At 44.0% G+C, this 25,318-nt stretch overlaps 1 protein-coding gene across 1 annotated transcript in view; it reads left to right on the forward strand.

Moving 5' to 3' along the window:
- LOC117731205 (chemokine-like protein TAFA-1) overlaps positions 1–13,622 on the forward strand; it is a 94,732-nt gene extending 81,110 nt beyond the window's left edge. The window contains exons 4-5 of the mRNA XM_034533396.1: positions 9,517–9,641; positions 13,593–13,622. Of these exons, the coding sequence (XP_034389287.1) occupies positions 9,517–9,641; positions 13,593–13,622 (155 nt within the window). The remainder of the gene's footprint in view (positions 1–9,516; positions 9,642–13,592) is intronic.
- Positions 13,623–25,318: the final 11,696 nt, after the last annotated feature.

Below are 25,318 nucleotides of genomic sequence, written 5' to 3' on the forward strand. Positions count from 1 at the left end.
GGTTAGCCACAGCTGACACTCAAGAAAATCCTTGAATGTAAGTTGGATGCAACAAAATAAAAACTTTCTGCTTGTGTGATGAGGACTAACCATCAACCCAACAAAACTTCAACTGGGAACAGCAACATGTTTTGTCCTTGAGACATTTTGTATGAAAAAGGAACGTGTTCGCCCCGTGGTTGGACAGATGAATGAAACATTTACAGAGCTCTGACATTGAAAAGCAGATATGTGTCCTTATACAGAGAGGCAGACAACCGGACACTCTTCCACAGCATCTTACAGACAAAAGACTTTTGTCTCCGTTCATATTCACTCAGATTGTGTCTATTTCACTAACCCGTTGCTTAAAAGACAAACGTCATCAAATTGAGTGATTTTCTTTAAAATTTAAAAAGTAAGGTTTTAGCAAAAAAATTCTTGTATTTGGGAAGTAGCGAGCAAAATGGAAGAGTTGTGTGAAAGCTTGTAAATGGATGTTTTTATATGGTTTTGCTGTTGTTAAACGTGGCCCCTGATTTGACAATTCATCAATAATTCCCCCCGTTTTTGGATTATTCGTGTCGCCTCAGAGGCATGCAAAAATTCAAGGTAAGACGGGGGGGGGGAGCAAAAGTTACCAGTATAAGTAGGACAAAGACATACCAACGAAAAAACACCATTACATTCACAGAGGAATGGAGGTGGAGAAGTAGGAGTACGATGTTCACACTTCATGCCTCCCTGCTTCAGGTTCACACAGCGAGAGAGCCCTTGCTGTTTGGGTATTGATTAACAAGCACTTATTGAGGGAGTGGTGATAAAAATGGAAATGACAAGTCACTGAGCAGCAAAGCTACAGTATTGAGCACCATTACACCACACTGAAAGAGCAAAGAGGACCTGACCTCTTAATGATTGTATTTCCTTTCATTGGGGGCATTTGCCTCCTCTCTTGGATGATTTTTACCTTCTTGGAAGTGAATCAGTCTGTTATTTATTTAACGATCAAACCACCACGGGATAAGGGCTGAAGGGCAGACGGCATAATTATGTTATTATGCATAAGAGCTCATCTGTAGTCGGAGGTGTCGCGCTTTGCAAACACGCCATTTAATTAAAAGATCTTTTTTTCCGTAAGTGTGGCAATAAATGGACACAGGAGGAAGGGACCACTCTGTTCCAGGATTTTGCTTGTTTAGGAAATGTGCACCAGAAAGTTAGATATGTTTATCAACTGTGCCCAGCGGGCTGCCGTTGCACCATGTGAGGGATTATAGACTTGTGGAGTCAGTGGTCTGTCCCCTCAGCAGCACACCGGCCTGGCCCAGATGGAGCTTTCTCCCCAGGTCCCGACGTTATTAATGTACCGTCCAGGTGAGGAATGATGCTGCAGCCCAGCTCATCTCGCCGCACCCCAGGGGGACACCTGCCGCCCCCTGTACCATACACAGGTTATGTTGCCACAAACAAACACAGAAAAAAAAAAAGAAGAAAAAAAAAAGATTGCCAGTGCTCTGATATCAAAAGTGTATCTTCAGAGGTCATTTGGTTTGGACACACAAACACAGCCTGGAGGGATGAACACTCTTTTATCTTTGGCCACATTTGTGGAAACAGGCAGTCTCCCTGATGTGCTGCATTATCGCTCATTAGCATCAAACCGCAACATCAAAGCACACAGCGAGCATCGGTCCCATTGTCGAGTGTTTACTATCTCGTGATTACGGGCCTCGTGGGGTTGTTGCAGTTGCTATTGGTAACTGTTTGGGTTGTTATTAATACATGAGGATGTGACGACAGCTTGCGTTGGAAGGTGGGGGTCTGCTGTCAGATTATTCCTCTAGTGGGAATTGATTATTAGCTCTGACAAGGAGAACTATGTCCCAGATATGTCAAGGCCAACGAGACTCTTAGTGAAGAACATCCCTTTTAACAAGTCAAACGCTCACATCTCTCCAGCCTCGCCGGGCCAATCACATGCACTTGGATTAGGCGCTCGTCACTGCACTACTGCCTTTATCCCAATGTACGAGACATGTAAGCCCTCCGTCGCAGTGTGGACCAACACACACACACGTATGCACTCATTTATCCAACACACGCTTGCAGTTGCCCCATCACGCGCACATGCTACCACTTTGTGTTGTCATGTAGCCGCTGTAGCGGTAAACTCTTTCGACAAGAGATGCACGCAAATGCCCGCTCGCTGCTGATCAGTGAGGGGGAATGAACCCTTCTGTTTGGCTGCAGGCGCGTACAGCCGAGCATGACAGGTTGTCATGGTACATTTGAGATACGTCCGCGGGGTGGGTTGGTGGGGGGGTTGGAGAGGCACATGGACGCCACTTGAGGGGAGGGGACCAGAGGTGCTGCGGTGCTGTCAGAATATCATCTGCACGCAAGCGTTAATGCGCACAGATTGACACCGTCTTGAAAACATATTTGTTACATTACAAGGCCACCATTGTTATGAATGTCGTTTATCAAACAAAACCAATGCCGCTGCACGTGTTCTGTGCATAAATACATGTGTGATCGGCGAGAGTTTATTCATTACTTCACTTGCTCGCATGGACCCCCCCCCCCATGCTGCTGTATGTGTCTGGCAAAAGCTGCAGCAGATACTGCCTGAGGGAATGGATAAAAGGAGCACATTATACTGTACAATGGTAAACAATCGCTCTCTTCCTCTTACAGACAAGCACAGGCAGACGTAGGGAGCGACTGTAAAAAAGAGTGAAATCCTCCTGGGTCAAAAGAGATGTTTGTGTCTTCGGAAAAGTCGAAGATAATGATCGTGAAGCACGTTTTCTCCTCCATTTTGACACGTCCAACTGAGCTCTCACAGCATCGACGATGTGATTAGACTTCCGAACCTTTGACCTGCCGGGACAGGATCTGACCCTCAGCTGCAGTTCAAAGATCTCCTTAGTTTAGTTTCTCTCTCTCCTTCTTTCTGTTTCAATTTCTTGTCTTTTCTTTTTTTAAACAACGTCAAATTTCCTTTCTGCTCTCGCTACTCGGGTAACTTGTCGACAGTTGTGCTGAGAGGGAAGTAAAGAAACATAAGGCGGATTTATGTCAGCCGTGTAGGAGATACACTTTCATAAAGGGCTTTTGTACCCACAAGGAAAGGGAGTATACCCACTCAACAAAAGGACTCATTGTTTAACCATTAATAGACACGCACCAACACCAACACCAACACACCAATGTAACACTCACTCATGGCTGCTCAAAATGCACACAGACACACACTGACACACTCATAAAGGAATCGCTGGATATTGTTGATAATCTACAGTTTTCAATGTCACAATATTAATAGCAAACACCACATATTGGTGGGAGCAATTTTGACCCGGAACTACTCCACATTCTGTTTTCTTGCCTCATGACTGACAGCATTTGGGGCATTATCTGCTTCTATGTGTAACTGTACATTCCAGTTTTACCTCAATGAATCCGAGGTCATGCAAAGGCATTCAATAAAAAAAAAAAAACATCAATATAAAATGATGTGTCCATTACATATTCAGAAAAGCAGTGTGATTACAAAGATTATTCCTGAATAGCTAATCAAACCTCTGCTCTCTCGTCTCAAGGATTAATGCAGGTATAATGACCCTCTGAAGCTGACCTCAGGTTCAGGGGTTTCTGTCTCAGTCCCACTCTAATTACACACTTGCTTCCTTTGCTTCATGCTCCTTTGACCCTTTCAGTTTTTCACCGTTGTTGCACAACGTTTGCACTCACACCGCTGTCTCATTAGGGAGGAATTATGTTTTCCGCTCCAACCAAGCGGTTCACTATAACTCCTCTCGCCTACTTGAACGATTATGTGAATGAGTGATTGATTGATGGGCCGTGTTTGGTTGACAACTGGGTGATAGGACCACTGGTGTAAAGTGATCAGGTGTATAGGGTGCAGAGCGAGGACCTTCTGGTAGTAGAGATTTTGGCCTGAATGCGTGAGCGGATGAGAAGAAGTGAAGCTAGTTGATCTTTCGGGAAGCACTGACCGTGCACACTTTAAATGTAACCAAAGAGAATTCAAAGTCCAATTGCTTTCTGCTCCAGATCTCGGCTGATTTAAGTGACTCGCCAAAAGATAGACGCTAAGGCTGACGTCATTGGAACGCCACGGTTCTACAATGATTAATTTAAGTCCAGCGAGTGCCGTGCAGGCCATTCCGAGTAATAAAAGAAAAAAGCATTAACTATTCATTGAGCCCACAGATTCACAACTTTGAGACGGACCGAAATCAATTCACCTCCTTATCAGTCAAGGTGTTCAAACATTCTGCTACCTGGCAGGGACGTGTCAGCGGGTTCAATCCATCACAGTGCGCGCTCACCTGTGATCTGACAGATGCACTTGTAAAAAGGTCCATCGCTTCATGTTTTTCAATCAATTCAAGTCCCACTCTCGGGTTGTTTGTCCATCAAAGCCCGAGACTCCAGCCTGGTACATGGCTAACATCTTGAATCAAACACTCTCTGCGTCCTTGTTTTCTGATTATTCCGAGCCCATCTGTCATCTTTGACAGAATACAGCAGCTACTCAATGGTACACGCGTGAGGATCGTGTTAATTGGTGTCGACGCTTTTAAATCACCCACAAGACGCTCAGCTTGTAAGCAGATCGATCTGAAAATGAATAGTCGATCCAGTTGGGACAGTTGTCGCCCCCCCCCCTCCCGCGTCATACACTCACCAGCAGACACAAAGGAAGAGTCAAGTTTGCTGGTGCTGGAACAAAGGTTATATCCTGTGTGCTGATGGTTGCACTGGGGGTAGTGAAAGCAAAATGACTGTTAGAGGTCAGTGGTCACCAGAGAGTGATGCATGGACCTCGGCCCAGAAATGGCTCATCTCCAGTGTTCAAGGTCAGAGGCAGATGTCCTGGCATGGGTACAGCCACGGACATGAAGGATGTGTGTTCACATTGGGCTCTTCTCCATTTTCTGTCTTTTTGTATTTCTTTTTTTATCACTGTCATCAATGCAAAAAAAAAATGCCCTGATTCAAAAAATATCATACAAAAATGTTAAATTGGTCATCATAGAAATAAACTATGAACATAAGAAACAACACTATGAGAAACTATCCGGGCCCATGCAATGCAGACGTTTCCAGGACTGTCCTTGTTGAAATGATCAAGGCTTCACGGGCGCGGAGTGTGAGAGGTGAATTCAGTTCTGTGAAGTAAATATCATTCAACTTTCATGCAAAGCGGCTCTCATGTTTCAGCAACTCGTGTGAAGGCGCCTCCTGCTTTTGCGCCCTCTTTTTCTCCCTTTTCCTGCTTTCTCTCTCGCTCCATTTGAAGGGATTGATTTTTGCTTTGCAGGTATCACTTTACCAATTTCAATTCCAAGTGCATTCTGCATTCACATTGTTGAATATTAAGCCTCCTCAGTGGGAGATAGAATGGAAAACACATTTTCCACCATCCCCCCCCTCGCTAGCGAGAAGGAGGCACTAAACAGAGTGGCGGTGTCGCAGCACGGCATCCTTACTTGGTGAAACTGAGAGAATTAACACAAGGCTGTGAATGACCAAAGAAATTCTTAGTCGACTAAAACTGCAACTTTGTCCACAAAGAATCACACAAAAGTGCCACGTTAAGTATTGTATTTACCAGTTTCTTGGAAATAAGCTAAAACAAATTACTTATGGACTAAAGAAATGTGGCTGCACGATGGTGTAGTGGTTAGCACTGTCGCCTCACAGCAAGAGGGCCGCGGGTTCAAACCCCGGTCGGAGCGGTCCTTCTGTGTGGAGTTTGCATGTTCTCCGGCTTCCTCCCACAGTCCAAAGACATGCTGCAGGTCTAAATTGCCCATAGGTGTGAATGTGAGAGTGAATGGTTGTATGTCCCTACATGTGCCCTCGATGGACTGGCGGCCTGTCCAGGGTGTCCCCTGCCTTCGCCCTATGTCAGCTGGGATAGGCTCCAGCGCCCCCGCGACCCTAATGAGGATAAGCGGTATTGAAAATGGATGGATGGACTAAAGAAATGTTAGTCGACTGAGATCAAAACCACTGATTGGTTGACAAATCGATTAGGAGGAGTAATCCCATTATGCACATCTCCTCAAGCCTTTGCTACCATGGACTTCCTGCATTATGATGGTGTTGCAATTAAACCACAGCGGATTGTAAACATGATTAATGGTGTGAAATGCATATTTAGCCCATGGATGAAGACTGAGGGGGCGCACAGTGGAAGATGGACCAACGTCTGGTAATTAGTGGATAAGGTAAACAGCCGTGGGGGGAGCCAAAGGGCGGGTTCGCAGCCTGTTAGCGGATGCTCTCGTTGTGGCGTTAAGTATCCTCAGGCTCATGGAAGGAAACGCGAGGGAGAAAGTCAAGAAATGCATCAAGTTCACTGAGCAGCAGGTGTTGTTATGTGTCCAGTTTGGTGTTTGTGTGTGTGCGTGTGCATGCGTGCGTGCGTGTGTGTGTGTGTGTGTGTGTGTCTGTTCACACAGAACCGCAGCATGCTCTGTGCTGTGAGGGACTGCACTTTAACAGTCTCCTTTCATCAGTTGGAGACGGCATGTCGCTCGTACTCACAATTGATTGGTGGTTGGCCTGTAACCTTGGCAACACAGGCTGGAGGGGAAATGATAGTTTTCGAGTTGGTTCAAAAAAATGGGTTTGCAAAAATTAAATGACACTGCTTTAAGTTATTGCATTCACCCATTCATTTCACCTGCATATCCTCTTTATGTTAATAGGAAATGGTTAGAAAATGCCTCACAAAAATCAGTTGGGTGTGGGAAAATGACTTTTCTGAAAAACTGCTTTGAACATTTCACTTTTGCTGTCAGAAGCTTCATGCAGAGGTTTTTCACACATCGATAAATTAATTAGTGTCTTTCAAAAATGGTTAAGATTGGAGCGCCGTGATTTTATTCAAAGAGTTGTTTCCACTGCAAGGCAGCTGGATTTATAAAAAAAATAATAGAACGCAAGAAAACCATATAAGATGCATTTCTAGCTACGGGGCTTTTTAGCTTGCGTGATATCCATACTGTCTCAAGAAATACAGCCGTTCATTTTGAATACACCACAACGATACGCATGCGGAAGAACAGGGAAGCACATTTCCTCATGTGATGAGTTGAACATATCGATTTCCATATCATCACCCATATCCCTGGCAGAGGTCGCTAAGGTAGTCAAAAAAGCTCCTTGGTGGCAAGGCGCCAGGGGTGGATGAGATCCGCCCTGAGATGCTGAAAGCGCTGGACATTGTTGGGCTGTCTTGGTTGACACGCCTTTTCAGTGTCGCATGGGGGTCGGGAACAGTGCCCATGGACTGGCAGACCGGGGTGGTGGTTCCCATCTTCAAGAAGGGGGACCGGAGAGTGTGCTCGAACTATCGTGGTATCACACTGCTCAGCCTCCCGGGAAAAGCTTATGCCAGGGTGCTGGAGAGGAGGCTCCGACCGCTTGTCGAACCTCAGATTCAGGACGAACAGTGCGGATTCCGTCCCGGTCGTGGAACAGTGGACCAGCTCTTTACCCTCGCAAGATTACTGGAGGGGTCCTGGGAGTTTGCCCAACCAGTTTACATGTGCTTTGTAGACCTGGAGAAGGCTTTCGACCGGGTCCCTCGGGGTTTTTTGTGGGGGGTGCTGCGGGAGTATGGGGTGCCGGACCCGTTGGCACGGGCCATCCGGTCTCTGTATGCCTGCAGTAGGAGCTGTGTTCGTCTCCTCGGTAGTAAGTCAGACACGTTCCCGGTGGGTGTTGGCCTCCGCCAGGGCTGCCCTTTATCACCGGTCCTGTTCGTGACCTTCATGGACAGGATATCTAGGCGCAGCCAGGGGGCGGAGAGGATCCGGTTCGGGAGTCTCGGGATCGCCTCTCTGCTGTTTGCGGATGATGTGGTCCTGTTTGCCTCCTCGGACCGTGACCTCCAGCATTCACTGGGGCGTTTTGCAGCCGAGTGCGAAGCGGCAGGGATGAGAGTTAGCACCTCCAAATCTGAGGCCATGGTGCTCTGCCGGAAACCGGCGGATTGCTCTCTCCAGGTGGGGGCAAACTGCCTACCCCAAGCGAAGGAGTTCAAGTATCTCGGGGTCTTGTTCACGAGTGAGGGTAAGGTGGAGCGGGAGATCGATAGGCGGATCGGTGCGGCTGCAGCAGTAAAACAGGCGCTGTACCGGTCCGTCTTAGTGAAGAGGGAGCTGAGCCGGAAGGCAAAGCTCTCCATTTACTGGTCGGTCTACGTTCCAACCCTCACCTATGGTCACGAACTCTGGGTCGTGACCGAAAGAACGAGATCTCGGATACAAGCGGCCGAAATGAGCTTCCTCCGTAGGGTGGCCGGGCTCAGCCTTAGAGATAGGGTAAGGAGCTCGGACATCAGGGGGGAGCTTGGAGTCGAGTCGCTGCTCCTTCGTGTCGAAAGGAGTCAGCTGAGGTGGTTCGGGCATCTAGTTAGGATGCCTCCTGGACGCCTCCCATTAGAGGTTTTCCGGCCACGTCCAACTGGTAGGAGGCCCCGGGGAAGACCGAGAACACGCTGGAGGGATTATATCTCCCGGCTGGCCTTGGAACGCCTCGGGATCCCCCAGAATGAGCTGGAAAGTGCTGCGGGTGAGAGGGAAGCCTGGGTCGGCCTGCTGAACCTGCTGCCACCGCGACCCGACCCCGGATAAGCGGGTGATAATGGATGGATGGATGGAAAGGTGTTGTTTTAGCGATCGCCACACTTTCTTTTAGGAACACACACGCACACACACGCACACACACACACACACACACACACACACACACACACACACACACACACACGCATACTACACTCAGAGAGAGACAGGAGTGGAGGAACAGGAGAAGAGGGAGGGAGATCTTGATGAGAACATATTTGTTTTCGTCAGATAGCTGGAGGAAGAATTCAGTTGAAGTTAATGAGAGGCAAAGTTTTGATTGAAAATGAGATTGCTCCCCTGCAATGTAGCCATATAAAAACAAAATAGTGATTCATTTCTGTTGGTAAGACATTATTGTCGACAGCAAAAGTATAACCCGTGCAGCACCAATTGCTCTGAGGCCGAAGAGGGAAAAGATCCATTCAGAGACGTCCCTCCTGTTCCTCTGGAGTTTCTCATGATATAGTGTGTGGGTGCTTGTGTATGTGTGCACATATACAAGTGGGTCTGTGTCAAATCACTAGGCTAACCAAACGTTTTTTGCGTGGGAGGATTCTGCATATGTTCAACTATTCGTGATGATTCTTTAAACTCTGGTTAATATTTGTTATTTTTAATTGTATTTTATTTATGGTTATTTCACTTTTAATGCTCATTTAAGTTTTTTTTTAATTATGCCCCTTTGGTCTTCTACTAAACTCACTACTTTTCTTTTCCCACTTTTTGTTCTCTCCTTTTGTCTGTTGTATTATCGTCTTATCATTATTTGTATCCGTGTGTGCATACGCACATGAATGTGTGTGTCAGTGATAAACCTAACCTGTTTTGTTGTGTGTATCTGTTCTCTCCCCTCCCACAGCCTCCATTGTTATTGGGAAATGGTGGTGTGAGATGGAGCCGTGTCTGGAGGGAGAAGAGTGTAAGACTCTGCCCGACAACTCTGGATGGATGTGCTCCTCTGGGAACAAAATCAAGACCACAAGAGTGAGACCTCACACACACTTACAAATGCATTTCAATGCACGCACGGACACCCACGCCCAATGCACAGATGCACACGCACGTGTGAAATACACGCACATGGCGGTTCTGTGTGCACATTTAACCCAGAAACACGCTAGGGCTGCAACTAACAACTATTTTGATAATCCAACTAATCTGTCAATTATTACTTTGATTACCCAGGTATTAATCGGATAAAAAGGCATATTTAACAGCTTTTTATAAAAAAAACTTTTACCTTGTATTCTTATATAGTTATATAGTTATTATTATTTCACATATTATTGCATATGGCATATTTTAGCACATTGAGCTTTGAAAAGTGCTCTTTAAATTATCAGATTCACTTTAAACTGTCTCTAACTGATAGTATGAAATATTCCAAATACTCCATCACTTTATAGACCGCTTCAGCAGAATTGCCTTGCTCGGTTACAGCTCGGGTCCATGTGCACTTCCTGTCAGCTGATGTCTGACCGGGCAGCTGGATACCTTGATCCATCACAAACAGACGGATGTTATTTCTGTCTGTTATTTCTGTCCATTACGTTTTGTTCCTAAATTAGAACATGTAAACGTGCGTTTGCCTTTTCGCCGCTTTATTAGTCTCTGCCTCCGACACTTTTCAAACGCTTATTACAGAGACGAAAGGAGAGCAGAGGAAGATGGCGTCATTTCCTTGTAATTGGCTTCTTCACTGCCCACGATGGAGACTTTGTCGCAGCGCACGTCATGCATCATAACGATAATGAATCGATGATCAAATCTGTTGCCAACTCATTTGACGATTAATTCAATCGATTAGTTGTTGTGGTCCTAATACACACAGGTGCACACATATCCGCATGTGTACAGCGGCACATATTTCCACACAGTTTAGGGCCCAAAAGCCAAACGAGTCAACCGCCTTTTTAGGAACTTGAACTAAGGGAAATCACGAGCGTTAACAAGAGTTAAAATACTTTGATTAAATGCTTTAGCAAAGCCTTCCTGCCGACTGCCTCCTTAATTTTGTATTAAGCTTCCGCCATTTAATAATTAAACATGCGTGATCGGTACGGATCCCCCCCCGGCGCCTAATTACACAGTTTAACGTGTGAAATAAAGTTTTACTGACGATCGTTATCGGCCAATATTCAGTAAAATATATACGATCAGGATATCCACATTCTGTCTGTTTGCCAATCTCTGTTAATGTTACATCGTAAACAACTAATCCGTGTTTTAACGATGGTTCCCTTCAGTTACATTATGATGCGTTTAGGCTCTGTTCACGTGTAATCTCGTAAAATATAGTGTCGGTGAGAAGTGTTAATAAATCCCATTGTTTGCAGGAGATGTTTTCACAACAACATAGATAAAGAGATGGAGAGGGAATTATGACATTTGTAAAGTAGCTCTAAGCAGCTTATAATACACCATTAAAACTACTAGTGTCACGATTTGTTTTCATCAATAACAAAACAACATTTTATTTCCTTATGATTTGTGGGTTTTATCAGGAAAAAAAACACTAAAGGTGACTTAAAAAAATTAAAAGGATAACATGTACAATTGTTTATGGCACTGACTTTAAAGAGGTAGAAATAATTTTTGGGACGGTGGCAAAAAAAATAATAGACCAGCTGTATAATCAAACAAAAATATGGATCGGCAATGCTCGACAATTGGTCTGTGATCCGATCCGTGACTCTGATCCTTGATACCATCTAAACCGTGAGCTTTGTTATCCGTTGCACCGCCAACACATAATGTCAACCGCGTGGGTAAAAAGGTGTCATGCCGTAATGAGAACACTCGGAGAGAGAGCACAGCATCTGTGTATAACACGGTAGACTGTGCGTGTTGTAAGCAACCTATTTAAAGGCCCATAGTAGTAAAGAATAAAGCAGGCAGTAAACAAACAGGTGGGCTCTGCCTCGGGCCACACTCCTCTCAGAGATAAAGTTAACTGCCACTCTGCTTCTCCACTGCCTTCTGGCTCTGTAAACTGACTCCGAATGTGGCATGCAAAAATAATGAAGGGAGTTAAGTCCTCAAAGGAAGCAGTCCAGCACTCTGTGACAGGTTGATCACCCGATTTGTATTCATTTTAATTGCCCCAACGCGCACACACACACACACACACACACCCCCACCCACCTGCTAGCGATCAGCAAACCCGTTTTCTCTTCGAGCTTGGTGACAATGATAAAGAATAGAAGCAGAGACTTAAGTGATGATAGGGAACGGGTAAACAGCCAGCACTGCAGATTTACATGTCCGCAGATAGACATAAAGCTTTGACCGGACCCCTTCACAGCCACCACAGGCCCAACATGTTCAGAGCTCTTGCCATGCTGTCAAGGTAAGGCGTGGAGCACTTGGTTAACTCCTAAAGAATGCATCTCTAATTCTCAAATCACTCCTTTGCACAATTGGAAATAAGTAAACTGGAAATATTGATTGTCTTCATAAAACAGATTAGTACACATTAACCGAGATTGTACATTTCTGCACATGAATGGAGAAGGAGCTTCATAACATATCTATGAGTAAAATGGCTTTTGTCTGATATGATCAAAACTTTAAGAGGGCGAAAAGGTCAAGCCGGAAGCTGCTTTTCTACCCAATACACACGTGTCCTTTTTTCTTGACCCTCTCTTTGCAGAATACCCAGCCATACTCCCCTTTTTAGCTTCCGGAAGCAAAATGCAGAGGATGGGTCAACAGAAATTGAGCTGCATTCTTGCTTCTGTACAGGTTAGTCTTTTTCTCAAGCTGTTCTTTGTTTTTTTTGTTTTCCCGTCTCTCTCACATCACTGTATACTGCACTTGAGTGTCGGGGCGGCAGGAGTGGGACCGGCTCATCTTCAATGACTTCTCATTGACCCAAATACCCAGTGCGAAATAATCAAGTGTGTGTTTACATGCTGTGCATGATTAGGCAGGCGTAACACAAATACTGAACCCACCACCGCCGCCCACTGTAAATATTTATCATCCGGCACAGGGGCATAAAAAAAAAAAAGATGAAAGTTGCTGCAATTTCATTCAAAACGGTTTCGTAAAAATACGGGTAAACACGCATGTGCTGCAGCAGCACATTTATGGAGTACTGTAGCAACACACACACACACACACAGAGCCAGATCCACCCCTCAGCAGAACCCTGATGTCAGTGAACAGTGTAATGGCAGGATCAGTCACTCCTCCTTTCATTGCCTCCTTTGTTCCATGTCCTGTTTTTGCTATCGGCCGCTGTGTGGGCTTGATTACAGTGACTTACTGCGCTCTGCCAATCCCATTAGGCACTAATCTGTGACATGCTACTTGCTCCTGTGTGTGTGTGTGTGTGTTTGTGTGTGTGTGTGTGTATGATTTTTCTTGTGTATGAACGCATGTGTTTGATATGTCTGTTTGTTTGTGTGCGCGAGACCCCCGGGCAGACCCTCTTCCCTTTTTTTTTTTTTACTTTGTGTGGCTTCTTATCAGGGGCCACTTGATATCCCGTCCTGTTGAAGCAGCTATCAGCACACAGCAAAGACACCAAGGCTACATGAAATACCTTTTATCCTGCACACTGCTCCCTTTTATTTAGTTATTCATTTATTTTAATCAACATTCCTCATTCACCTGCTTCTCAGGCCAAATTGCCTCATTTGTGTTTGTTACGTCACAAGCCAGCGAGCACACAACACGGGCGTGGTTGTTGTTTTTTTTTATTCTCAACCATTTCATCTCGCCTGCAGGTTTTCATTTTGCTCTGAAAAGTGTCAGTGAAGCACAATGATGCGGGCACACACACAAACACACACACGTGTGTGTTTTACAGCAAACATATTGCATCGACATCTATCACAGATGATAAAAAATGGCATGTAAAAACAGACGGCGAGCTAAAGCCAGTGCCTGACGGCCGTGTTTCTTCTTTTCTCTCTTATTGTCTTTCAGAGAGGGAGCCCTTCATTGCCTGTTCTGTAGCAGCAGACAAGGCAGGCCCTTTTGTTTGTGGAAGTCACAGTGCGAGCGAGACTGGGGGAGCGCCTTCCAAAAAAACACTCGCCCACCATAGATCTGCATTACCCCGCTCCACTCGCTAAATAGATCGAACCATCCCTGCTCCCTCCAGACAATTACGTACCTTAAGAGAGACAGGCAGAACGAGTGGGCTGGAATGAAAGCATCTTTTCTCACTTGATGATAGTGAGAAGAATTATGTTCCTGTGATAACCTCACTGTTAGTGTGCTAGAGTGAATATGAATTTGCCATCAAGACGGGGATGTTGTGATACAGCCCACATCAGGCATCCAATGCAATGTAATGGCTTTTCTTCAGTTATTTCACACTGCAACACAATTCATGTACAGTAGTTGTTTTAACTGTATAAACCCACAGCATTTCTACTATGGAATATGTCATTGTTCAGATTAGTGAGTGGACTCAAGTGGATACTTTCACACTTCACAGTGGGCCCCATTGAACTAGTCCAACATGATTTAATTGCTGTTCAGAAACCCGCATGTCCCTTTTTTTCTTCTTTTTTTTTAAAGGAGCGCAGGGCACTTTTTTGAAACAGAGTAGCACACTGTGACAGGATGTCGCCCATCTGTGAGACTGTTTCAGAGAAAAAGTGACCTGCCAGCAGACGCATCGCCGTCTAATTTGTCAAATCGGGAGACACACACACAGTTCAACTTCACCTGAGAAATCATCTGTTCCATCAGTGGGCTTGACAACCTGCTGCAGTCCTGTACAATGTCATCACCGTGATGAACATAAAAGCGCACACACACACACACACACACACGCGGTCAACAGCAGTGCGTCGTTTGAGAAAAACAACACTTTTTTTCCCCAGTTGCCAAGAAGGGCCAGATTGTCCTACTTTTTGTACAGGTTTAGGGGGAGGAGTGCCACTCATTACTACTCTATAGCCATTTTCTTTTCTCATTGCCAATGTCACATTAAATGGATCTTGATGTATTTTGTTGTCTTGAGTCTTCTGTTTGTTAGAGGGTGCTCTTTAGTGCGGTTTGAGGAGGGTTTCTTCGCAGGCATGATTGTTTTGTTCAGCACCAAACAAGAAAGGGGGAAAGGGGAGGCCGTCTTTGCACTTATTTTAGCTACGGCAGTTGTCCTTGGCTCCTTTTACTAACTGAAGTAGGAGTAAATTGCAATTTAATGCGGCCGACAAATTAGAATGCAGCCGGCTTAGTTGCCGGCAAAAATGGGATCGGCCGCAAATCCTTGAGCAATCCGCTGCTACCTGCTGCACTGTTCACTTGAAGAGACAGAGGACACAAAAAAAGAACAGAGGGCACTTATAGTCTCACACACACACACACACACACACACACACAAATGACAGCATTTGCATACAAACCCCTCTTCTCCCACTAACAAACCTCTGGTGGATTGGGTTTGAGAGTGAGAAGGAGCTGTAATGTCTAACCTGCTCTTGCACTAACAGACGTTATTCTCTGCTCCAACGTTTTGATAGTCGTCCTAAAGCAGACGATACAGATGAGCCCAGTGGATTAATGTGTGAAGGATCATTGGGGGGGGGAGACAGACAAATCTGCTCAGAGAAAGAGCTGGAGGTGAAATCAACACGTTAAATGTGAGACTGTGAAGTTATTTAGAGCATACAGAGGAACAGCTGCAGTGCAACTACCTGAATAGGTAAGACGTAGTCAGCAAGGGAGAAAACGTCAGTACTGCTAAGTGTTTCCTTAACATGGCGCTGTGAGACGGCTCATGTTGACATCCATCTTAACAAGTCATTTGGCCTTCAAAAAATATCTTTCTCCTAAAGAGAAGAAAAAAAACTGCCAGTGGTGCTCCACTTATTACGAGTGATGTTTCCCTCGTTTCATGTACTGCCTCGCGTCCTCAAACAAAATAGGCTGACAAAGTTCACATTCACACCTGTGCAAACCTGTAAATGTGTTTTTTTACAAAGTGAAATATTTCTAAAACATCAACATAATGTGAGCACTGTGGTCAACAGTTGTTGTTTTTAAATGTGCTGATTAAATGCATTTGGTTTGGAATTCGAGGACACGTTTTTTATTTCAGTAAATTCAGAAGTGAAAATTGTTAAATTCCTGGATCTGCACCAGAAATAATACCTGTACCTTGACCTATGACCTAACCGCACTCCTTGACTAAAAGACAATAAATGTTTTTCAAAAAAATATTTGAACAGGTTTTGGAGATATTGAATAACAGCCCTGAGAACAAAGAGGACTGAAAACATGCTTGCCTTTAAGAAAGAGAAAAACAGAGCTGCAAATCCAAGAATCCCTTATTGATTTTCCTTAACAACTGTTGAAACAAGTGCAACCCATTGGAAAAGAAACAGACTTATGACCTAAATGACTTTTTCTAGTGTCTCAAATGATTTTGTCAAATCAAACACAGTCTCCCAACAATACAACCACTGCACTGCATTATGTTTTCAGACAAACTCTAAATTAAACCCACATTAAAATGCCAGCTTTCATGATTGTTCTCTGAATAGTCTCAGAATAACACACCGACCACGGGAGGAAAATACAGGTGCACATCATTCTTTCCAGAGAAAATGGATAAAATCATTCGGCTCTCTTGCTGGCATGTTCAACATATTGGAGCGCTGAGATTCTTTATGTAGCACCCTTTGCAATCAAATCTGCACACCTGGCTACCACCTGCCAAGCCTACTGGAAATGTCAGCGCTGTATTTCTTAATCGCACAGGATTATGGGATTTCTAATTGGCCCCAAAGTGTTCAGGGAACTTCAGACTTCTTCACTGTCAAATACTAAAGCAGTAACATAACTGGAAAATGTGTTGACAGTGAGGCAAAGAAGTATTCTGTCCTAGCTTTTGATGCCAAGATGGTAAGAAAAAGGCACGAGGGACTCCACTGTTGTAAACGTCGTGCATTTTTATTCAGGTTGCTAAAAAAATAGGACACATTCAAATGCAGTCTCGAGAAAATCTGTGTTAGAGGAAAATCAGCTATGATTGGCTAGCTTGGTTTGGAGGTGCAAATGAGTGTTGGAGTGTTGGCGATGTGGCTAAAATGGTCTGAGATGAAGTCATATCAAATTGTGACTCAGACATACACAGCATGGAAACACACCTGGGTGTTGTTATACAAAAGGTGTCCCTGATATATCCCTCTATAGCTCCATCTATAAATGCCAAACACACCTCCGTTTTCGGTGCCGTTTCCACCCGTGTAAGCTGTCTGTTTTTAGCAGCAGCAGGAACCGGGAGGTGAGACTGTGCAAAGCCCCCACAGTTCAAAAGACTCCCCTCGTCTTTTTTTTTTAAACACGCGAACGGAGCATTTCCTCTGGGTGTAATCCTCGCACACTTGTATGCCTTTGTTCTATCTAAGTGCATGTGTGTTTTCTCTCCTCTCCTCTTCCTCCTCTGTGTTGCAGATTCATCCCAGGACCTAACAGAGAGCTCCCGTTGCAGGGCTGCGTGCCAGGCTCTCCCCTTCATCTACCCTTTCTCTTCCCACCGAACGGACTAAAACTATTACATCCGCGTCTACTGACTGGATTACCTGGGACCACAGAAAGGATATCCACCCAGATAAAACAGCTTTGCTTGTGTGGTGCCAAGGATTTTAAACCAGACTAATCCCCTGTTTGATCAATGAGCCCCATGTTGGTGACTCTCCTCTTCCACACAGCCGTGGCCAGTCTACAACCCTCTCTCTCTCTCTCTCTCTCTCTCTCTGTGTTCCCCTCCCTCTGTACCCCACTCAAAAACTGAAACAGCTTAGCAGGGGGTTATATAGAGGTTGTTAAAACATTATTTGAAGACATTCGCACTGCCTGAAGGTAAACCGGTTTCGGAGCCTACATGGACCTGAACATATGGGACCCACTGATGGCAGACGTGGAGGTGGCGGATGGTTACCTTGATTCCTTTTATTTCTGTGCGGAAGGCATTCGTGTTGGACTCATTGCCGCAGCTGGTGTGACAACACTGGACTGTCAGTGACAGAGACCACTAGCAGCCTCCAATGAGTCCATGAAGAATCTTGGAGTGGCTTCGGGGTCCTCGTGGCTTCATCTTCAGCCTTCGCGACAAACGTCTTGACTTTTATTCGTGGGCATGCCCGATGTAAATTCATGAGCACTTCTTTTCTTTGTGTGTAAGATAATTTGTGTATAAAAAAACATATATAAATACAACACATATAAGATGACAGATCCAAGAAGCTGAAACATATATTGAAGACTCTAGCTCGAGCCCATGGAGGAATATTAATCAGCCCACTGAATATACTTATCCAGAGGCTGTTGTTTTCCCAATATGGTTTGTATAGGAATACTTTGCAGTATATGCTTGCTTTGGTAAAAAGCAGTCATAAAAATAAGTATTGGTCACTTTCGTCACACGATGTCCTTGGTTAAGCCAGAAAAAGCTTGTAGTTTCTGTAAAGATGAGGAAAACACTGTATAGAACTGCCTCACAAAAGAAAGCAGCACTAAGAACAAGCCCTGAGCTTCCCACACAGACACAATAGGGACAAAAAACAGCAGCAGAAGAACTTGGAGCATAAATGGACAGTTATTGTCTATTTCTGCTGTGGAAAGTGGTCACGGGCGACTGCTTGACTGTGTTTGTCGTGTTGATCGCCCTCTCACGCGCCAGAGAGAGATGATATATTTAAAACGACAGTGAGAAAGTATAGTATACACTATTGAGAAACATACAATTATCCCCAAGTAGAGTTAAGTATATATTACAGGACAGCCTTATGAGAAATAAAAATGGTTTTCTATACAGATATGACGTCTCTCATTCCTTCATATTGTAACGGGTAAAAATACTCCCCTTATGACAATTTGATACGGTGTAATATGTGGGCGGAAGATCTTGTCAGAGTTTCATTTATATGATATGTTCAGTTCAACAACAGCACAGTGCGTATGTGAAGATGACTTACGGGTAGACACACATGCAGTAAGCACACAAACACATCCATGATGCTTCATTTATACAATTCCCTTTGTGGCACAGAGGATGTATCAGAACAGCACATTCAATTCATTCATGCAATTAGAATAAAGATTTCCAATATCGGGGCAGGCGAAATTCCAAATGATTTTCAATATCACCCTCCTCTCTCGACTGATATGAGATTCGTCTCCTCTCCCAGCGGACGCACTCGTGTACATTCATCATTTAGGAATTTGGCTAGTTTCGTGGAGCCCGGCGCCTCGATGAGCAGTCACAGAAGGCATGAAAAAGACAGACACATCAATATCCCGGCGGTCTTGCCAGAGTCGTGAAGGAATATGCAAAGGGAGAGGGAGCAATAGCGTGTTTTTCCTCCTCAGTGAGCCGTTCCCATCTTTGTTTTCTCATATCTAATAGGATTCACTGTCCTGCAGTCTTATTGAGCTTCTGTGAAAGAAAATGAGTCAGGGAATGAGTTGCTCATGTGTGTGTGTGTGTGTGTGTGTGCGAAAATGTCTCTGGGTGCTTTTTGTTGTTGCTGTAAATGAATGCATGCAAGTGTATATGTATTTACCAGTCAGTTTTTACCATGCTTGTAAATGTATTTTTAGGGTACCCAGAGTCTGTGCGACAGGCGTCCCGCAACAGCGTACTGTGAAGATTATCCTCAAATTCAGTGCCTGTGTAGAAAATCAAGGATTTTTTTCCCTCCTTGCTTATACAAGTTCTAAGTGGATTTTTTTTTTTGTGGCTTAAAAGGTGCTTGGGGGATCAGAATAGGAAGAGGTGCTTTTTCATATTCTCTTTTATGCACTCCTTAGCTCTATCCAGAAACGATGGAGTCGTGCTGTGCGGGGAGGTCCTGCTCCATTTTAGGCAGAGCAGGAAAGGAGCACAGCGTGAATAGATAACAGGGACCAGGTACCTCCTCCCTCTCAGCGGTGCTGCGCAATCTCAAAAGAGAGACATCCATCAAGTCCAGCCCACCTCCCACAGAGACACAGAGGCAGCCATGTCCGCATCACGCCGGACGGCTAATCAACAGCTGACAGCAAGGACAACCTTTTCCACATAGCCAAGACGTGCACCGGAGATGTCGGGCTGTGTGGTTTAGAAAACTTGCATTGGTAACTTTCAAGGGTATCTCAAGTGAAACATAAACTTTGTGCATAGACATAAAATGCTTGGTTACATTTTGGGAGCTTTTAGTAAAAAGCCTCCGCTCCTCTTTGACACCACTTTCTCAATCTTTGCATTTTATTACACATTCATAATCTTCAATCATTTTTTAATAGCAAACTATAATCTGCGGAAAGGGCACGCTGCTTACCTGTGGGGGCTTTGCGGTGTTTAATTAGTCATAATGGGCATCAGTCACTGTGACGCCTTTACAATTAACACCCACGGGAGCTGGACAACTGAGAGCATCTCAAAATCATCATGACACTCAAACGTGGTCTCGAAGACAGCTCGGGCATCACTGCTAAAGGCCCATTTCCCATAAAAGAAAGTCAGATTCTTGATTGATCGCTTTAATCATTGGACATAAGAAAAAGGGAGAATGACATGTCAATAAACACAGTTACAGCTAACAAACTAGCAAGTGATAAAGATCAGCCTGCAGCTACGCTTTGTCTCTGTAAGTCTGTAACTAGGCAGCAAACAACACACAGTGAAACACACCAGTGCCTTGCTACTATGCGTCAGTGTTTGCAACAAATGAACAGACACACTGATGGGCACACAATACATCACTGTTATAGTCCCAAGACAGTGCGCCGTGACCGTCAACCACCAATGCAGTCGTCAGCTTAAAATGACTCGGCAGTCTAATTGTCAGCCAGGCGCGATGATGACAATTTATTTCTCCGCTGCTTTATCGTTTTCCTCACCTCATCTCCCCTCACGTTTCCACCCAAAGTGTAGCAACTCGGCCCCAGCCAGCGACACCAAGGCATTCACGGACCAGCCTCCCTGGGAGATCTCAGACGTAACACTTTCCCGTTCAACAGAGAGCCCTTTTTCATCGCAGTGTTTATCCACACAGCTGGATCGACGTCAACACACAGACGCTCAGTTGTTTGCCACTTGTGGATGAATGACTGGAAAAAAGGAAAAAAGAAAAAAGCATCAGGTAGAGAAAGGGGCTATGTGGAGCAATACAAGCCCACTGCATATATATTGTTAGAAGCCACGTAGATTCACTCTCTCCACCCTCCAACTCTACCTATGATACATTATATAAATCTATAGAAACCCGTGCTTTCAGTCATTTGTGTTCATGACCTTTATATGGTGGCACACAGGGGATGTAGAGTGATCAGTCTGCCGCTGTCAGAATGGGACCATCAAACAACGGCACACACCTTGCAGGCTTAAAAAGCACGTACATGAAATGTGAAAACCAAGAAGTGCATGCGTTTTTTTCCACATATACTGACCCCAGTGCAATGTGATCCAATAAAATACCTTTGTGTCCCAGTATTTCTAGTATCATAATATTTAATCATCGAGTTCACTCTGTGTATATAAAGTATGTATATGGGTATATACTGTTTATACATGTGTTAGATAGTATCCTTTCAAATTATGTTTAAAATATCATCTCGCGTGAATCATTTTTAATTTGAGTAAGAAACTATTAGTACATTGGTTATGTGCACATATCTAATAATAACCAGGAACAGATTGTACTGGCATCTTTTTTTTGTCTGGAGGTCAGATGAAATTTCATGTTGTCTCTCCAAGTTTGTATGGAGAGTTCACAACAGCAGCCTGGCCTTCAGGCTTCCTGCCAGAGACAAAGACGCTCGCCGTCAGTCCATACCTGCCCACACACAGTATGATGCGGTGAACTTATCTAAAAAGTTTGGTCCATGGAAAGGCAAACTTGAGCATTTGTCTTGCCTACACACTGACTGAAAAGTGTTGCCATGCCACCGGGTTCATGCATCTCTCTTTCACTCTCTGTCAGGCCCGGAGTAATCTGTGTTTCCTAATCCGTACACTTTATTCGGAAATGTGAACACATTTTTCGATAACGCCCTCAAGTCATATCACAATCGTATCATCACAACAGTATCGCGATAGTTCACATTTTATTTCATTTGACTCCCACGCGATTGCCAGTTGAAGCGGCAACATTCCGTATAAGATCTTTGCCAGAGTCGGACGTGACGTGATCGGTGTGGCATGATGGATACGTCTAAATTATGCAGAAATGCTCAAATATAATCTAAAACACAGTCTTAGTTTGGCAGACAAACAACACAACAAATGCCTGCAGAGACAGAGAGAGCTTGGTGTCAGTGCACCAGTAGAAAACAGCTTATTCACAAAATGCCCAAAAGCGCACTCACACATACCAGAATAAAGTAAAAGGGAGAGAACTGTTGGTGTCAGCGCACCAGCAGAGAACGGCGTATTCACTCCCACAAAATGCACATTGAATTTCATATTCTATTATGTCAACACCTTGAACAATGGGATAAATATGGTGTTGTGTTGTTGTGGTTATATAAAGGTCTTTGTGTTCAACAAAAAACCACAAGGACAATTTAGTATCTGGGAGGCTAACTACCAACAAATATTCACAACAAATATTTAGATTTAATAAAAACATGGGGAATTATTACATCTATCTGTCGTTTGCGCTTTCTTTCACTATAACATTATCAAGCAATATCTTAACTGAGACATCCAATAATAATTTGACGATAAAACCATTACTGTTGTTCAGGAATAATAACCCTTGTGAATGTGTAAATTAAACCCAGGGAGCTGTGGTGTTGGTGAATGTCATTTCCTCCACCGTAATCGCTGTCATAACAGTACAAATGTAGATCACTGAGGCACACTGTAAAGCATAAGCACACGGCCAAGTCCAGAGTTATAATCACAGCCATTAATACATTATTATAATAGTTTGGTTGTGTATCATGATGGAGCGAGTTTGGGGACTGTTATCAAGGAAAGTAATCACACATATTTAGGTAAAAACACCAAAGTCAACATCACACAATGTGTTTTTTATTTATTATTTAAGTTAAATGCGTGAGAAACGCCCAAATACATATCCTTGACTTTCTTGTATTCAGGAACACGATTTCACGTGGCAAAGTATATGTGTCATCCTGAAGACAAATTATGAAAAAAAAAAAAAATACTACTCATGATATCTCAATAGTTCCTTTTTAGATTTGGTGAGGGACTGCCTGCTCTGAGCACACATTAATGTGTCAGGACTCTTTGACATACTTAAATAAGAAAGGGGAAAAAAATGGAATTTAATGAATTTTAACTGTCACCTTTTTGGCACATGAACGCCTGTTTAGATGAATGGCTGCATTCATTCATTACTCGGCTCTGTCTTGTCCACCCTTCACCTCACCAATTTGATTTGAAAATTAAATGAGGTGATACCACTTGAGAGGGTTCAGCTACATCAACATAGATCATTTATAATTTTGGACTGTTAGCTGTAGTACATTATAGTGTTCGCCGCCCCTTCCTGTGTGTTTTATTTATTCTATCTATGAATAATTTAATGAATGGCCTATTACCACAATGTTGAAAACAACTCTTTTGCAGAGTCTTTAGTCTGGGTTAATGGTAAAGGTGATTGTCTAATGGTTGCAGGATGGAACCGCTTCACCCAATTCCACCCTCAGCCAATGAGCTGCTTAGTTCTCTAGTATGCAAATAGAGGCACAAGGGCAAGCAAGCATGTTTAGTGAAGGACACACTCTTTGGACCAGGAGGAGACAGAACTACCCTGGAGGGGCAAGCACGCCTCATTAAGATTCAACACTATCATTTCACTGAGGCAGATGAAATCTGAGCGCCATGCAAGCAGTCAGTGCCAAGAACACAAGCATAAGCAATAGAGACAATTGTGTGTGACCTGTAGTTGTTTTGCAATATAGTTGAGGCTATCAACCCAGGATTTAGTATCAATTACCATAATGTCCTCTATCCAGGCCCTAACTGCATATAAGTCACAGCAGCAAATCACATTTAGTGAAACACCCAAACCCAGCAACCAGCATACAGAGACACAAGCACGCAGAAGGCCAGAGCTCCTTTCTTTAAGTGGCCAGTATAGAAAACCTTGCTGCCAAAATGGAATGTTAACATGAGCATTGTGAAGAAATCAATTTAGATGTTATTCCCACGACTGTCTGGGTATGACTGTCCGGGGTATTTCTTTTTTGTATTACCTTCCCCATCTTGTTTTTCCCCAAGCTATCATCCCAAATAGAATGGTGTCTGTGTCTCAAGGCGGTGGCCATTGATCCACATTGGAAGTGAGATACTACTGCCTCGTCAGGCCACATTGATGAGCGCAACCAGACAGGCGAAACATATTAAAAAAAAAGGCCTGCTGTCGTTTTCTTTATTAAACCAGATGCTGTGCATCACAATGCTATCCAAACACCTATGTCATTGAATTATATTGCAGCTGCTCTATACATAACATGTTTCTTCGTATTATATGTTTACACATGGCTTTAATTGGAATGGTAATAAGCCCTAGTAGTAGTATTTCTAAGCTCATGGATGCATAAGAATCAATGTGAAACACACAGAATGCTACACAAAGAGGGCCCTGTTCACTCTTTGTTTCCCTCATGGATCTATTAGGGAGAAATGGTTGACAGCCTTCTGGATAGATGCAGTCCAGTAGGACGTCTCATCATTATCTCATAAAGTTTCATATTCCAAGTATACTTGTAGCACTTTCACAGTCACAACTTGTTACACTCGCCCCAATGCAAGAGAATACCCAATTCCCCTGCAGTCCTTTACGTCAGACCTGTCAAGAACAACTTCTTCAAATATACTCTGCTAAGCTAACATGAGAGGTCGAACATTGGCTGACATTTGCAACCAGGTGACTTATGAAGCATTTCAGTATTTGCACTTCTGTTGGCTGTCAACATATTAACTATCCTACCTTTCAACAAATTCACAAACTCAATAGAGGCGCTACAATATAATAGTAGTTAATAGCTACCTTTAACACTGGTTCATCAAGAGGCAGTCAACTTCCACTGTCTCTACTCATATTAAGCGATGCCTGCTTGGCCAGTGTTGCGTTAAGCTTTGAAACTGCTGTGCCTAATGCCCAAATGAGTGTTTAAGTGAAGTGAGAAATAAACTTTTGTTGGCAGTCATTTCACTGTATTTTACAGCCAATATCAATATTCATTGAAGAATGCTCCCAAGTACAATGACGAAATAAATGATGAAAAGTAGAAGCGATTGCTCTTTGCGTTTAGTCTTGTGTTCAACATGATGCTCCGGGTGTTTAATGTATTTGATTTGTCTCCAAAGCCTCACACATTCATGATGTTCTGCTGAGTCAAAGACCCTTTTATACAGTTCCAAAATGTGCCCTAATGCCCTACGGCATTGACCCAGTGATGGCCAGTAGGGGACACCTTTTAACTGACCACCTTTATCTTGAGCTGCTCCATCAAATGACCCCTGGCATGAAAGCTACTGATTGCCTATTATACACTGTGTGCATCGTGGTCATCTAAAATGCACTTGCAGCAGCTATGCTTCACTGAAGCCATCGAGGACATATGTCGGCAGTCCTGTGTGCTGGAGTAACTTCCGGTATAGCGAAGCTTTAATATAAAAGGTTCAGCTGGAGTGAAACTGTGATCTCCAGATACAGCGGCCGGTACTGGGATGC

Source organism: Cyclopterus lumpus, chromosome 5 (assembly GCF_009769545.1).
Source record: "Cyclopterus lumpus isolate fCycLum1 chromosome 5, fCycLum1.pri, whole genome shotgun sequence".
Lineage (NCBI taxonomy): Eukaryota > Metazoa > Chordata > Actinopteri > Perciformes > Cyclopteridae > Cyclopterus > Cyclopterus lumpus.